The sequence below is a fragment of the Gavialis gangeticus genome, unplaced genomic scaffold, assembly GCF_001723915.1.
Source record: "Gavialis gangeticus isolate Ggan-Ray unplaced genomic scaffold, GavGan_comp1, whole genome shotgun sequence".
NCBI lineage: Eukaryota > Metazoa > Chordata > Crocodylia > Gavialidae > Gavialis > Gavialis gangeticus.
In genome coordinates, this window is record NW_017729019.1 from 15,229,299 (window position 1) to 15,243,803 (window position 14,505).

The following is a 14,505-nucleotide window of genomic DNA, read 5'->3' on the forward strand; positions in this document are numbered from 1 at the left end:
ACACACACACACACACACACACACACACACACACACACACACACACAATTTTGCTGCCAAGGGCTGAAATCACACCCAAGACGTTTCCTCTGAACGTCTATGCCCAAGTCCCATCTGAGCTGCATGAGCAAGCCCGGCTCATTGTTTTCTCCGGGAGGAGTCAGATAAGATCTGTTTGATGGTTTTTTTTCCCCTTACCTTGTGCCTACAACTTTTCATGGAGGTGGCACATTATTTTTATAACAAGTCCCCCAAGCCCTTTCTCTAAGGAGCCTCTTATCCCTGCAGATCCCAGAGGATTACAGAAATAGCAATAACAGAGGATCTAACGAAAGAGACGGTTTCCTGTGCTGATAAGGCAGAAGCCGAATTGTGGTGTCATTGTATATTCTTCTGTTTATCATGTTTGCTTTCACAGGGAGGAAGAGAGAGCGAGAGAAAGGGAAGAGAATAGATAACGACTGCTTGTTTGCTTAGCGAGAGCCGCTGGTGATGGTGAATCATGAGCAGGAGTCTTGAGTGGCTTGGTCTTGTCTTTTGAATCTGGTCCCTGTGCTGAATGGGTGACTGCAGAGGGTGTGATGGGAGAAGGGGTCTGATGGCCATGTGCCAAGGCTAGGTGCCTAGTAGGAACTTAGATGTTTGTACTTTACCTATTACTGCCCATAGTCCCATGCAATCATCTGCACATTAATGCTGACTCTGGGAACGGCTGACTGCGTGACAGTTTTTGAAGTTGAGCTAGCACTGGTATATAGCAAGTGGATTAATGGCACTTGCAGTTGTCCATGTAACAAGAGTGCAGTATGCCCCACACTGCCCCATGCCAGCCCACATTGCTTCTTATCTGGAAGGGATGCCATGCCAGGTTGGAGGAATACTTTGCTCATTGCTGGCAAGCAGGGCAGTTAACATCAATTATGATGGTGGCTTTTGTGAAGTGGCCACCTGTCTGCTTCCAGCTGGCCTGAGAGCCACTGGCTTTGTTTCAGGCAAGGGATATGAAACATCCATCATGCCACTTGTGCCCTATGACAGCTGATGCTGCTGAAGCCAGGGAGGCTGCTGCAGGGAGAGAAACCTGCTCTTATGAGTAAAGGTTGGTGGGAGTGAGGCCCAAGATGAGCGCAAACAAGAGGAGATGGTGCCGCAGAGTGGGGTAGAGGAGAACAATGGCAATGGATAATCAGGTGCATGCAAGCACCCAGGATGATTGGGCGGCTAAAAGCACTAATGTGATCCTTGGATATCTACCGGGGAAATACCCAGTTGGGGCCGGGAGGTTTTGCTGTCCTTTGTGTTTGCCTGTGGCATAACAACTACTGGAATAATGTGTGCAGTTCTTGTGTTTCCTCTTCAAAGATGCTAGCAAATTGGAGAAATCTCATGAAGGAGCTACACGAAGGGTCAAAAGTCTGGAAAACAGGCCTTCTGGGAAGAGACTCCAGGAGCACCTTCTCTTTAGCTTAGGAAAAAGATGGAACAAGATGTGACTTTGATCTTAGGCTGGAAGTACAAAGCTCGGGATCCAAACTGTGATCATAGAGGCCTTGCCAGTCTGGCAGGCAGAAGTGTGGCTGTATGTCAAAGTGAGGCATATTCAGGCTGGAAACAGGCTCAGAAATTTTAATGGGCCTGGTAATTAGCTATTGGAACAGGCTGCCTAGGCTGGGGTGGATTCTCCATCACCAGTGATTCCTTATTCAGGTTATTAAAAGCACTTGTTCAATTAGTTTGAATGAATTTATTCAGGGGAGTTCCAGGGTTGGTGTTTGCAAGAAGTCAGGTTATATGATCACTGTGACCCCTTCTGGCCTTCAGATGGCTAATACTGACCAAGGAGAGAGCAGTGTGATTTCACTTGGGGGTTGATCCAGACACTGAAGCTGTTTGGAGTAGTGATCTTTGTTTTGCATATGTATAGTTAAGCCCTGGCCTCGAGACAAAATGTAGACAAACAGAGAGGGTAGAAGGACGGGCAGCTGTGGGGATGGCAGAGGCAAATGGATGGGGATAGGGCTGCATAAGAACCTAAACAGAATGGGTTATCACAATGATTTCTCTCCAGCCATATCTCAGAGCATGTTAAAGGAAGCCTGAGCAATTATTCCAATTTTGCACAAACCGAAGCACGGGCAGGCAAAGTGACTTGCACCCAGCCACCCACCAGGTCAGTAATCAAGTCGGAGACAGAGCCCATGTCTCTAGAGTCCCAGTCCAGAGCTCTGTCCACTAGGCAAGTGGTTCCTGCAGAGGACGATGGTCTATCCCGGCATGGCAGACCACTTTAGGAAGCTGGGAGCACTGAATGGTGTCATCATCACACAAAGATAGGGTTGACATAGGTCTGTGGCCCTGGTTGTATCCCTTAACTTTGGGTCACTCAGTTTGCCAGCTTTGCAAGAGGGTCTAAGACCCTTGGGTAGACAGCCTTAGCGGTGCAGAGGTTCAAAGAAAATGACTAGAGGCTTCTTTGCTGCTTCATTTACATCCTAGCTGCACCATTTACCGCTTATCTGAGCTGAGTGTAATCGGTTTTGTTTGATGTCCTTCCGGCTGTCGGCACATGGCTCTCCAGAATGGGCGCAATGCTGTGGGGTGGGTGTGAGAGAGCTGAGAAAGGGGACACCTGGATTTGAACTGGGGAATGTCTAGGCCTGCAGTCAAATACCCGCTTCTGAGATGTGAGCGAGAGCGCGGCAATACTGTTTAGTGAATCATGTTGTCAGAGTGCTTGACAAACATTCATTAATCATTCAGCCTCAGTCCCCCCACAGCAGTTTGGCCAGTATCATCATCCCTATTTTATGGATGGGGAAACTGAGGCCAGGTGGGCAGTAACTTTTCATTGGCTGTGCAATAAGCCAGGGGCAGAGCTGGCAATGGAGCTGTGGTCTCCTGAGTGCCTCTCCTGCTCTAGCCCGTAGATGTGCTGCTTCTCCAGAGCTGAGATTCCCTCTGGGACTAGTCCTTCCCCAACTGCCTGGATCCTATAAAGGAGGGGACAGCGGTTGTTGTGACCCCCTGGTCCGGTTCCTGACTTGGTATGGATGGGCTGCCCTGTCTGCTGGCACTGGCAGCCAGTAGGGCTGGCAGTCTTAGTGTCCTGCGAGATTTGAGCTGCTCTTAGATTCCCAGGTGGGAACGCTGGCATGTGGTGCAATTGCTTCATTGCCACAGCCTCACTAATTTCACTGCAATTTCCCACTCAGGCTGGATTTTTGCAAAGCTTTGTCCTCTGGGGTGCCCTTGAAAAGTGCCCCAAATGCCCAAAATGGCTCTGCCTTGCTCCAAATTCAGCAGCACTACCTCTTCTCAGGATGGGGCTGAGTCACTGGGGACACATCCTGCTGGTGCCCTGTCCTCTGTTTGCTTCCACGTGCATTTCAGGGCCTTGGGCATGATGGGGAAGGCCCCACAGCTATGGTTTCCTAGCACAGAGCAGCAGCGTGGACGGAGAATGAGGCAGCTCCGAGGCTAAGCACAGACATTGGATTCATCTTTTATTCTGGGCTCCTCCGGACATATAAGCCCATTGTTCCACTTTAGGTACCCGTGTAGTATGGAGATAACACTTTTCCCCAGGACAACCGGGGGCTAATTTAAATTAATTGCCATGCAGGCTGCATGTATAAATGACTGTTCTGCACCTGTTCTGATGCAAGCCAAAACTGGGGGCAGCCAGACCCGGGATAAACCTGCCATCTGTTTTCAGCCTGAGCGAGCTAGCAGGGGTATATTAACCCTGGAAGGAGCACAGTGCTAATGCAGGCATGCTGCTTCCAGTGCTTGAGCTGCAGGGCACTGCACTATACCGTGCAGCCTGGGATTGAAACAGGCCTTATTCCTTTGCTTGCATCCGCAGTGGATAACAGAGAACTGGGGGAACTAACTTTGAAAAACATCTCTGGCAAATTCCACCCAAGCAGCTATTAAGGAAGTGAAGTTGGCTCTGGGTGAGAGACAATGTCCTGACGTGGCTAAGGGACAGCAACAAAGGGTAGCAATAAATGGTCCATTTGCAGCCTGGCAAAAGGTTAACTATGCAGTGCCCCCAAGTTCCTCGTTAGGTCCGGCGTTAATGTATTTTGTCCTTGATGTGGAAAAGGGGGTGAGCCGTGAGGTGACGCTCTGTTATTGAGGTTAGCCAAGGCAGGCAGCCTCAAAGGGGCACAACAAAGCTGTGAATGGACAACGTGACAGCTGGGGATGTTCAGCAGAGCCAGTGTCAAAGTTACCTGCACCAGAGGGTAGAGGTTGAACTACTTGCACACTTAGCTATGACCACTTGGGGGAAGGACTCGAGCATTGCTGTGGATAGCACAATGGAAACCTCTGCCCCGGGCCTGGTAGCGGTGAACCCAAGCAAATGAAGTGCTAGTTGATGGGTGAGATGGGAGAGAAAATAACCCTGGCCATGCCATGATGCAGAATCCTTTGCATGGCCTCCCTGGGAATAGTGTGGCCAGCCTTGGTCACCCCGAGCAGAGAGCGAGAAAGACTCAATGGCGCTGCACTGATTTACGCTGCCCGAGAATCTGAGTGGAGGGATTTGGACTGCAAATGGCAATGACCACTGCAGCGTGCCACGAACATAAGTGATTCTTTAATTAGAGCTTTAAAGTCCTTTCATTTTAGTAACCCCCAGGAGTTATCAGGAGGACGGGGAAGGGCATTATTTTGGACTGCATTCATCCCTGGCATTCCTTGCCATTGAGCTCCAGGGGAAATTTCATCAAGGATGAATTTGTTCCCAGTGGACAGATTTTTGCTCTCAACTACTCTGATAGAAATCCGTTGGGTCTGATCCTCCTTTTGCTTTCACTGATGTAAGTGAAAGTGGAGTTGATGGGGTTGGGTGGACTTAAATAGGAAAAATTGTCTTTGGTCTTAAGGGGATTGACCTGGATTTACTGTGGGGAGGCCTGGAACCGGAACAAGGCCTGCTGTGTCGCAACATCAGCTGATGTAAATGAACTTATAGCAGCCAGGGATCCAGCCCCTTGACTACAGTGCGAATACTCAATTTGCAGCAGTTGGGGGTGGAAGCTTATGGCATCTGTCTTGCCAGCATCCCTTCAAAGCCACCAGCATGGCCCAGCCTCCCAGCTTCTGACTGGCAGCAGAATCATCCCCGATGTCCCCTATCGTTAGTGAAGCCAAATCACTTTTTTGTTTTCCTCTCCCTTGGCCTGTTGAATTAATTGCCACTCGCAGCCCAACGTGTGCCTGGCATGTGGAGATAATGCTCCAATCATCTCGACATGGGTCCCCCTTTGTATGCGACACGATTGGCAATTTGTACCACCCCGTTTCTCGCCTTGTTTGTGTTGGGGCTGCTTGTGTGTGGCACGGGGAGCTGAGGACCACATGCATCACCCGGGCTCACAGGGATTCATCAGCGGCTGTGGACGTTGCTTGCCGTGTCAGGAAATCACTTGCATATCTTGCTCCTCTGAGCGCCCGGCTTAGCTGTTGCATCTATGAATGCACGGCGCATGCCGCTCACCTCCCCTGCCAGGCTGTGCGTTGGCCTTTCTTTGCCCCTAAACTTTGGTGCCCTTGTAAGCCTCTGTGCCCGACCTTTATTACATTAACTCAGCATGATCCAGAGCCTGTTGAAAGATTAGGGGAGCCATTTCTCTCACTGAGCTTTGGATCAGGTCTCTGCTGCGTGCTGCTGAGTTCGAACAACAGGTTTCATTGGTAACTGGAGCATTTTCCAGGTGTCCAACAACTTCCAACCTAGCCCTGAGGTCCCTGTCTCAATGGGCTAGGGTCTGGACAGAGGGACCAAACTTCTCGTTCCCTTTTCTTACATGGGCGGGGTGACCTCATGGCTTCTGGGTCTGCCCTGTTAATTCGGAGCAGAAAGCTGGGTCTGCTTTGGGTAACAGAAGGGAATGAATGTGTCTGTGCTGAATCCCCAGTGGAGATGGTCTGCAAAAGCCAGGATGAAACTCAGCAGTCAGCTCTGCTCTGGACTAGAGCAGCAAGGGGGAGGTGCATTGGCAGAGCTGTATGTAGTGCAGATGCTCAAGGCTGGAGTGGCCATGAGCATTGGGAGCAGGCTTGAGGAGCTCACTGACAGCAGTGTGGAGGACATCCCAGGACTGTGGTCACAGGGGATCAGCAGAAATGGGCTGTGGGGGAGCTTGTATAGGACCTGCCTGATTCTAACCTCCAGTGTTACCCATCTTCACCCAACACCCAGGGCCTAGAGCGCAGGTGCGGGTGGATGTGCAGGCAGGAACTGTTTGTGCCTCCACCCTGGTGCTTGTGCAGGGGCTGGGGCTGGTGAGGAGTGCGAGGCAATCAACTGCCGTCACAGCAGCAGCTGTCTGGCAAAGGCAACTGTGTTGTCCTGAATGTGGAGTGGCAGGTTTACTGGGCTCTGGCTCCTGGAGCACAATGCGGGGTGGGGGGAGACTCTACCTGCGAAGCAGAAATGAAGCTCTGCTGATCTGCTGATGGACGTGGAGTGAATCCACTTTGAAATGCGTCCACTGGGCACCCAGGGCTGGTTATGGATGAGAGAGCTCCCAAAAGAAATGAGAGCTGATGGTCTGCCCCACGCCATGCCTGTCCAGACCTCAGTGATGCATGTTGGGAGCCTTGTGCCAGCAGCGGGTCCCTCCCACTGACCCCTGCCAAGCTGTAGCGTGGCTCAGTGGGGGATCAGTCTCCCTTAGGCTGCCACACTCAGTCTGCATGCACTCAGCCAAGCTGCTCTTTTCCACGAAGAGAGAAATCAAAGGGTTGGAGCAGAGCTCAGGGAACCAGGACTCCTGCGTTCTGCCCTCCCTCGCTTTGGGTCCAGGCCTATGACTCCCGATTCTCAGGCTGAGCTTCATTCAAAGAGCTGCAAGAATGGGATCATTATCATCTTAGGCCTGATTTTTCCTGGTGCTGGGCATCTGCAAGCCTTTTTGATATAAATGGAGTCACCAGACACTGAGCACCTCTGAAGTCAGGCCCTTGGTTTCTCTGTGCTTCCGTGATCCCCCCTGGCATTGGGCTGACGTGTTCGACCTTACAGAGGTGTGACAAAGCTTAGTGCTCTCCACTCGCCGTGGGGCAGAGCACTAAGCTATGCTGGGAAGAAGGGCTCTTGCAGCAGGTCAGCAGTGTTGGCCTGAAATAGCCCCTGCTCTATTATAGGAGGTGTGGACCGTGCTGGGAAAAGGGGCTGTGGGCTCTGTTGAGCACTGAAGCAGAGGGGGTCAGTGTCCCGCCTGGGGATAAGAGATGTAGGACCAGTTGCCTGGTGAGAGAGGACCTCGGGTGTGTGGTGAATGGGCCTGAGGGTGGATTTTTAGGATCACAAAAGCCTGGGGAGAATATCTGACTCGGTAGGATGGCATGAAGGCTCGGAAGCAGTGCAAATAGACCCCAGGTACCTTGGGCTGGGCTTTCAAGATAGCTCTGATCAGTGGTCACTTTTGTAACATTTGCCCCAAATGCCTGTCTGAGTCTTACGCAGCGCCCAAGTCCCTGGGTTGTTCCATCTTTGCCACCAGCCGCCTTCCCCCCGGCAGATCTGGTCACGGGCGAGTGAGAGCAGTGACCAGAAATGCGTGAACCAGTGGTGGCTGGATGTGCCCCAGCTGGAAAAGAGCTGACAATCTCTGCCCTGCTCCTAGTTTATTGCCTCTGTGACTGGTTAAAACTCAAGGAGGGAGGTTATCTGCACAGGTGTACCCAGGGCTTCTCACTTGCGGACCTCCATGATGGCCACAGGGAGTCACAGTGATGTGCCCAGCATCATACTGGATGGTCTACAGCAGAACAAACACCAGATCCCCTAGGCCTGAGTCCCAGATTAGCACCCTCACTCCAGCCTTCCCTTCTTTTCAAATGGGATCATGGTCTTGAAGCGCCATTGTCCCTTGCTCCTTGTGTCGGTACTAAAATCCATGGGAGGATTGACCAAAAAAACAGCCCCCTGCTGCAGCTGAGCCAGATGCTGCCCTGAGCCTGGTCTAAATCCTGGTTAGCAATGTGCACAACAGAGTGGGAGCCTGAGCCCAGCCGGGGAAGACCAACTAAAGCCTGGAGCCTGCTTCAAGCCCAGAATCTGTGGTCTGGGGTGGGGTGACAACTAAGTGTTGGGGGTGGGGAGGGGGATATATGGAAGGCAGATGGGGACCTGAACCATGGGGGGGACCCTTAATTAAGGGTCCTGAAGGGCTGCCTGGCCCCTCCCCCTGGCTGCAATAGGGCGAGGGCCGGCGCGTCGCCATCTGATTGACATATTCCCAGCTCGGGAGGTGCCTGCCAAGTGCTTTCCGTAGAAAAATGGATTATTTTACAGTCAGATTAATGGGCTTTCATTTTGCAAAACATCTGTCACCGTTAGTCCTGGACAGTGAGCGTGAAATTAGTTTTGACTGCAGAAAGGCTACGTCGGTGTGTAATATGTGACTAACATCCCAACGGCCCGGGGAGCAAGCCGGGGAATGAGAATTACCTGTCAAGGGAACACGGGGCTGCGTCCCCACGTGTCGGGCAGAGGGGTGGGGTGTGCTCCGCACATCTCTGGTTGCGTCTCTGCGGCACGGCCATTGTGGCAATAGCTGAGCGCCTTATGCCGGTGGCATCTGTACATAGAGAGTGGAGGGGAAGGGCTGAGCAGAGGAGGACTCTGTCTCAAGAGGCTCTGAGGCTGTCCCTATGCTGCGCGTGCTGCTGACATCTCGGTGGGTTTGCTGGTGAGAGCAGCACTGATGCGGAGTGGGGAGTGGCTTGCCAGCAGTCACACAGCCTCTCAGCAGCACGGGGCTGATCTCTGGAGTCCTGCCTGCTGCAACGGTTGCTAGAGCGTGGGTTTCTCAATGCCGTGCATAGGGATCGGCCGCTTGCTCCCACATGGGCCCCACGGAGGAGGCCAGGTGTCCTCCAGCACTTTACACTGCACGTGGAGCATCTCCCTGCCCAAACTTTCCCACATTGATTTTGCTCCCATCTCCCACTCAGTGCCAGGTGCTCGCTGAACTCAATTATCCACCCCCATGCTGGTTCACTTGCGTACTCGCAGCTCAGCCACGTGGAGCGGGGATTTCTCCTCCACACTCGCCTGGTGCAGCAAATCCGGGCTTGGGCACGCCAGCCTGCTGGGCAATGACACCAGTACCTCCATCTGTGTGGCAGCAGCACCCGGAGGACCCCCACCCCGCAGCCATGTCCACATGATTCTGGCTCCACCAGCGAAGTGACTTTGGTGCTGGTCCCATCCTGGTATAGTTATTCCTATGGCGATGGCATCATACTTACCCGCCCCCTGGTAGAGCCCGCTGCGGGCCCGAGGCCAATTGTATGGAATCTCAGATTGCCACCCAAGTGCTAACCCCTCCGCCCCTTTGCAGTAGATCCAGAAAATGAAATAACTAAGACATGCACAGCAGAAGGTAAAATGGCTGGCAGCCTGCTCTGCAGCAGTCGGAGGGTTTCATTTGGTAACGGCCTTTCCTTTCTAGGTATCGACTTTGGTTCCAGCTCAGTTCTGATCCCATCAGGACCATGTTGGGGTGGGACAGAGCTGGGGGTGCTTCCTGTACTGGATCTAATACCTGCCACGGTAGAGGTGTGTGGAGATGCACCAAAGCAGGATGGAGTAAGGGTCAAGGGTACTTCAGACAGCAGGGATTCTTCTTTGCTTGGTCTATTTCCTTTATTCACCATCCATCTATAAACCCCATATTTTCTGTATCCATTCATGCAAACAGACATTTATAATCCTTGTATCCACTCCATTGTTCTTTCATTTACCCTCCAGTTTCTCTTTCTGCATATTTCACACGCCCATCGGCTCATCCATCCATGTTTCCAGCCCTCACTTATCAATCCATCATCCTTTCATTTCCATTCACGGGTCCCACATGCCCCCTCGCCCTTCTCTTCTCTTCACTCCCAGCTGTTCCTCTTCGGGGCCCAGAGGCAGCAGGCAAAGGCAGATGAGTGCACATATGAGCCGGGGATTGCAACTCTGAGCTTGTTTCCTTGTGTCTTCCAGATGTACATCCAGACCACGACCCTGACCATCTCTGTGAGCCTGAGCGCCTCGGTCTCCCTGGGCATGCTCTACATGCCGAAGGTGTACATCATCCTCTTCCACCCTGAGCAGAACGTCCCAAAGCGCAAGCGCAGCCTCAAGGCGGTGGTGACAGCAGCCACCATGTCCAACAAGTTCTCTCAGAAGGGAAGTTTCCGCCCCAATGGAGAAGCCAAATCGGAACTGTGCGAAAATCTTGAAACACAAGGTAATGTCCCTCACCTGCACGGACCCACCTCAGCAGCGGGGGGTAAAAACCTTGAGGGACCAGGGCCATGGAAGGGGAGCTCCAGAGAGCATCCCCTTCCAGACAGACGGGCCACGGGGCCACCTGCAGCTACTCAGAACCAAGCCAGCTCCGCACATGCCCCACGCTGCTTCCTCCATGGAGGTTTGGGCAGCTATGAAAAGAGCCTACCCTGGAGGTTTTCAAGAGGAGACTGGACAGTCACCTTGCTGGGGTCACCTAACCCCAGTCGTCTTCCTGCCTGGAGTAGGGGGGCTGGGCCCAGTGATCTGCAAGGTGCCTTCCAGCCCCTAACATCTGTGAATAAGAGCTCAGGTTGTCCTGAGGGATGGGAGTATCTGCCTTGGCATGGACACCGTGGGCAGCAATCTGGCTTGAGGTATTTCTGCAGTGGAGTCACTTAACTTGCTGGTGCCAGTCTAGCTGTGCCGGCAGAGAGCTAGGGATGTGCTGCATGCCCTGTTCAAGAGGGAAATTAGCCAGCCGTGAGCTCCATGCTGCCATGGCCACACTGCTACCAGTACCCAAGCTAGCTTGGGTATCTCTACAGTCAGCAGAAGTCTCTTTAAGGTAGCCACATGCCTAGGTTTTGCCTCGGGGCCACTGCTCTGACTGACAGCTCAGTGCTCAAGAAGCAGAAACACGGCAGGAAGTGTTGGCCATGGGAGGACTCTGAGCCTTGAGAAGTGGGCTGATACCTCCTGCTTTTAGCCCAGGGATGGTGGGCAATGGGGCATTGCGCCCTTGGCTTCAGTGAGATGGGTGGCAAGCCCTGTAGCAGATGGCCAGTGAAATCCAGGTGTAATGACCAAGGGACTGGCATGATACCTGGGATTGTGGGCCCAATCCAGCTGCTACTTGGTCAATAAAAACCCCCTTGACTTGAGGGAGGCAGTTGGGTCAACAGAGATGAGAGCCAACCCAAAGTGGACCCCCAGAGCCCAGGGTGGTGGCACCCACAGCCAGACGTGGGACAGTCGTTTCAGTCTGGGGCCATGTCCCCAACATCCAAGTGCAGGAACTGAGGCTGAGCTGGGCTACAATGACAACTCGATTGCTGAGAAATGGTGTATTGCTTAGAAAACATAATCCAGGTTTTAATAGTCTCTCCTCCTTCCTCCTGGCTTGCCTGGCCTGGCTGTGCGGGTAGCCACAGTTTCATGTACTGCCTGCTGTGCTGGTAGAAAAGCCATCTAGCAAAACTGTTCTGGCATTTAGTTGTTGCGCATGGATTCAACTGTTTGTTTGCTTGCCCTCTGCACATGTGATTGGCGTTTTTGAATGCTTCAGGAAGCACTTTTTTGGCCTAAAATCCCCACAGGACCCAGGTGACAAACACTGAGCTATAAAGGTCTCGGAGGAAGGAAAATCCCGCAGCTGAGGTTGTTGTTGTTTTATTGGGCAGCCAGACTGCCTGGACTCAATCCCTCGCTCTGGGGCAGAAGTGTGTAAGAGCAGGGGCTGTGTGTTCAGAGCCAGGACTCCTGGCTTAGAGCAATGATTGAGGACTGAGATTCCCTTCCTGACTCTGGGAGGAAAGTGGGCATCCAGTGGGGAAGAGCAGGGGAGCAGAAGTCAATCAGGATTCAATTCCTGCCTCTGCCATAGCGTCTTTGTGACCTGGGACCAGTGCCTTGCCCTGTGTCTGCCTCAGTTCCCTATCTGTAAAAGGGGGTCAGTTTGTGGTACAGAATCAGGAAATAGAAGCATAGAAAAATGAGGGTTGGAAGGGACCTCAGGAAATCATCTCATTCAACCCCTGCTCAAAGCAGGACCACCCCCAACTAGGTCATCCCAGCCAAGGCTTTGTCTAGCTGGGTCTTAAAAATCTCCAAGGATGGAGAACCCATCACCTCTCTGGGGAGCCTGTTCCAGTGTTTTACTACCCTCCTAGTGAGAAAATTCATCCTAATATCCAACCTAAACTTCCCTTGCTGCAACTTGAGCCCATTGCTCCTTGTTCTGCCATCTGCCACCACTGAGGACAGCCCAGCTCCCTCCTCTTTGGAAACACCCATTGGGGAGTTGAAGATTGCTTTTATGAATGATTTGTGTATGAATAATGTGATAGGTGGTCAGATTACATAGTGCAAGGCAACTGTGGATATAAGTGCACATTTCACTTTTGTTCTTTTAGAGATGTCCACTGCTGAGAGAGCCATAGGGACTGAAAGCTGGGTTTCTTCCAGCTGGGGAGTGAGGCTCGTTGGTGACGCAGTGTCAACCTGTCCTGCAGGCTGCCCAGGTTGTAGTTATAATTTATAAGCCCTGTGCAGGCAGCTGGTTTTTTTCAGTTCACCTGAATTCCCCAAAAATCTCTTTAAAAAAAAAAAACCGTTGTAATTGCTGGGAAGCCAAAGAAATACCCATTTCGGTCTTGAATGTTTTTTTATTTCTTTGAAAATTCACCGTAAATGTCAAAGTGATGTTATTTTGAATCAAAACAACCCAAATGTTTTGATTTTTTCCTAGCTGCTGCTTCTCTCTGTCTCTCCTTCTTGTTTGCTTGGTTTTTTTTTTTTTTTTTGTAGGCTCTCTTTCACCAAAAGTGATTTGATGAATTTGAAACAAATCCACACGGTGTTTCCGTCAGCCCCAACCTGAGTTTTTTGAGTTAAAAATCTCTCCCAGTCACAGGAGTTCTCCTTGCGTGGTTCCAGTTTCCAGGGCTGGGAATCCAGCACTAACCCCTCTGCATTTCAGATTGTAACAGGTTCCTGGTGGGCTTTGTGCTGGAGTTCTGCAGGGTGGGCGGAGTGAATCGACTTCACGAAGCGGAGAAGGGAGGCGATGTAGCAGTCGAAACACCAAGCCTGACTCTCCGGGCTCTGTAATAATTCCTCCTTGTACATCACTCCCTTGTGGATTGCCATTTCCATGTGCTGTGATAATGACTGCAAAGCCTTCCACCTGCAAAAACTCAGGCAGGCGCTTAACTTTAAGCACACGTGTGAAATCAGGGGCTTTATGTGCTTATCGTTAAGTGTGTGCCTAAATCTTTGCAGGATCAGCATCCAAGAAACACAGTAGGAATTGATTAGTTTTCCTTACACTCTCCTAAATCTTAAGTTTGGGACTCATTGGTGAGATCTTGAGAAATTTATCTTTCCAGCTAAGCTGTGAATTGTATGTGGTTTCTGATATCCGTCTGTTTCCCATACCTCACCATATCATGTGTTTTCCATCAACTTGCTGTCTGTCTCACCTGCTGTGCATTGCTCATAGGTTTATAGCGTTACTGTATTTCCCTGTATGCGACATGTCCATAAGCACTTTGTTTTTGAAAGGCAAAATCGTGACGAAAAAAAACCCTTTCCTTGTAGCAAATAACTAAGTAACAGCAGCTAGGGAGCTGAACTTGCTTATTGTTCTGATCCTTGTGAATCACGTGCACTTGGTGTTGCCTTCAGTTGCTAGAAGCTAAAGCAGCAGAAACTGTTCTTATCATATTTCCTTGCTTATACCCCAGTTTCTGGTAGGTACTTTTTGGGAAAGCATGAATACTGTAGATGAGAAAATATGGTAATATACATTTTAAAATATTACCATAGCTCCCAAAACTCGCCACCAAGTTAAGTCTCATTTGCTGTGCGCTATGCAGATGCATAGGGCATTTATAGATGTGCTCCAGGAGGCGTGGGGGGAGGGGTACTTTTAATTAGTGTGGCTTCGAGAGCCGCGCTAATTAAAAGCGCCCAGAGCGTCACGTGCATCGGCGTACCCACGCTGAAAAATGGTGACGAGGCACTTTGAACTAAAGCTCATTGAACGCCCTTTCCGATGATGTCGGAGTCTGTTGGAGCATGGTAATTATCATGCTCCAGCAGGCTTGATTAACAGTCTGCTCCAATGTGCTGTAATTACAGCGTGTCGGAGCAGCCTCCTTGCACGTGTATAGGAGCCCATAATCATTCGTCTCTCGTACTTTTATCCCTCCCTGTGATCTCATTCTTTTTTTTCTCCCTACAGTGCAGCATCCAGCAGAGAGAAGGGCTGGTTAGGGCATTAGCCTGGGACTTGGGTTCACTTCTTTGCCCCGCCACAGATTTCCTGTGCGATTTTGTCAAGTCACCTAACCTCTTCATGCATCATTTCTATGCTTCTACCATTGCTTTGCAGGGGTTTGTGAGGACAGATGCATTCGCAACTAAGTGACAGGGGCCTTATAAGATATAGTTTCATAGTTTCTAGGGTCGGAAGGGACCTG

General features: G+C 51.2%; 1 protein-coding gene across 1 annotated transcript in view; it reads left to right on the forward strand.

The window, feature by feature from the left end:
* Positions 1-14,505, forward strand: part of GRM4 (glutamate metabotropic receptor 4) — a 266,804-nt gene that overhangs the window by 237,648 nt on the left and 14,651 nt on the right. Inside the window, exon 10 of the mRNA XM_019514184.1 lies at positions 10,013-10,259. Within this exon, the coding sequence (XP_019369729.1) occupies positions 10,013-10,259 (247 nt within the window). The remainder of the gene's footprint in view (positions 1-10,012; positions 10,260-14,505) is intronic.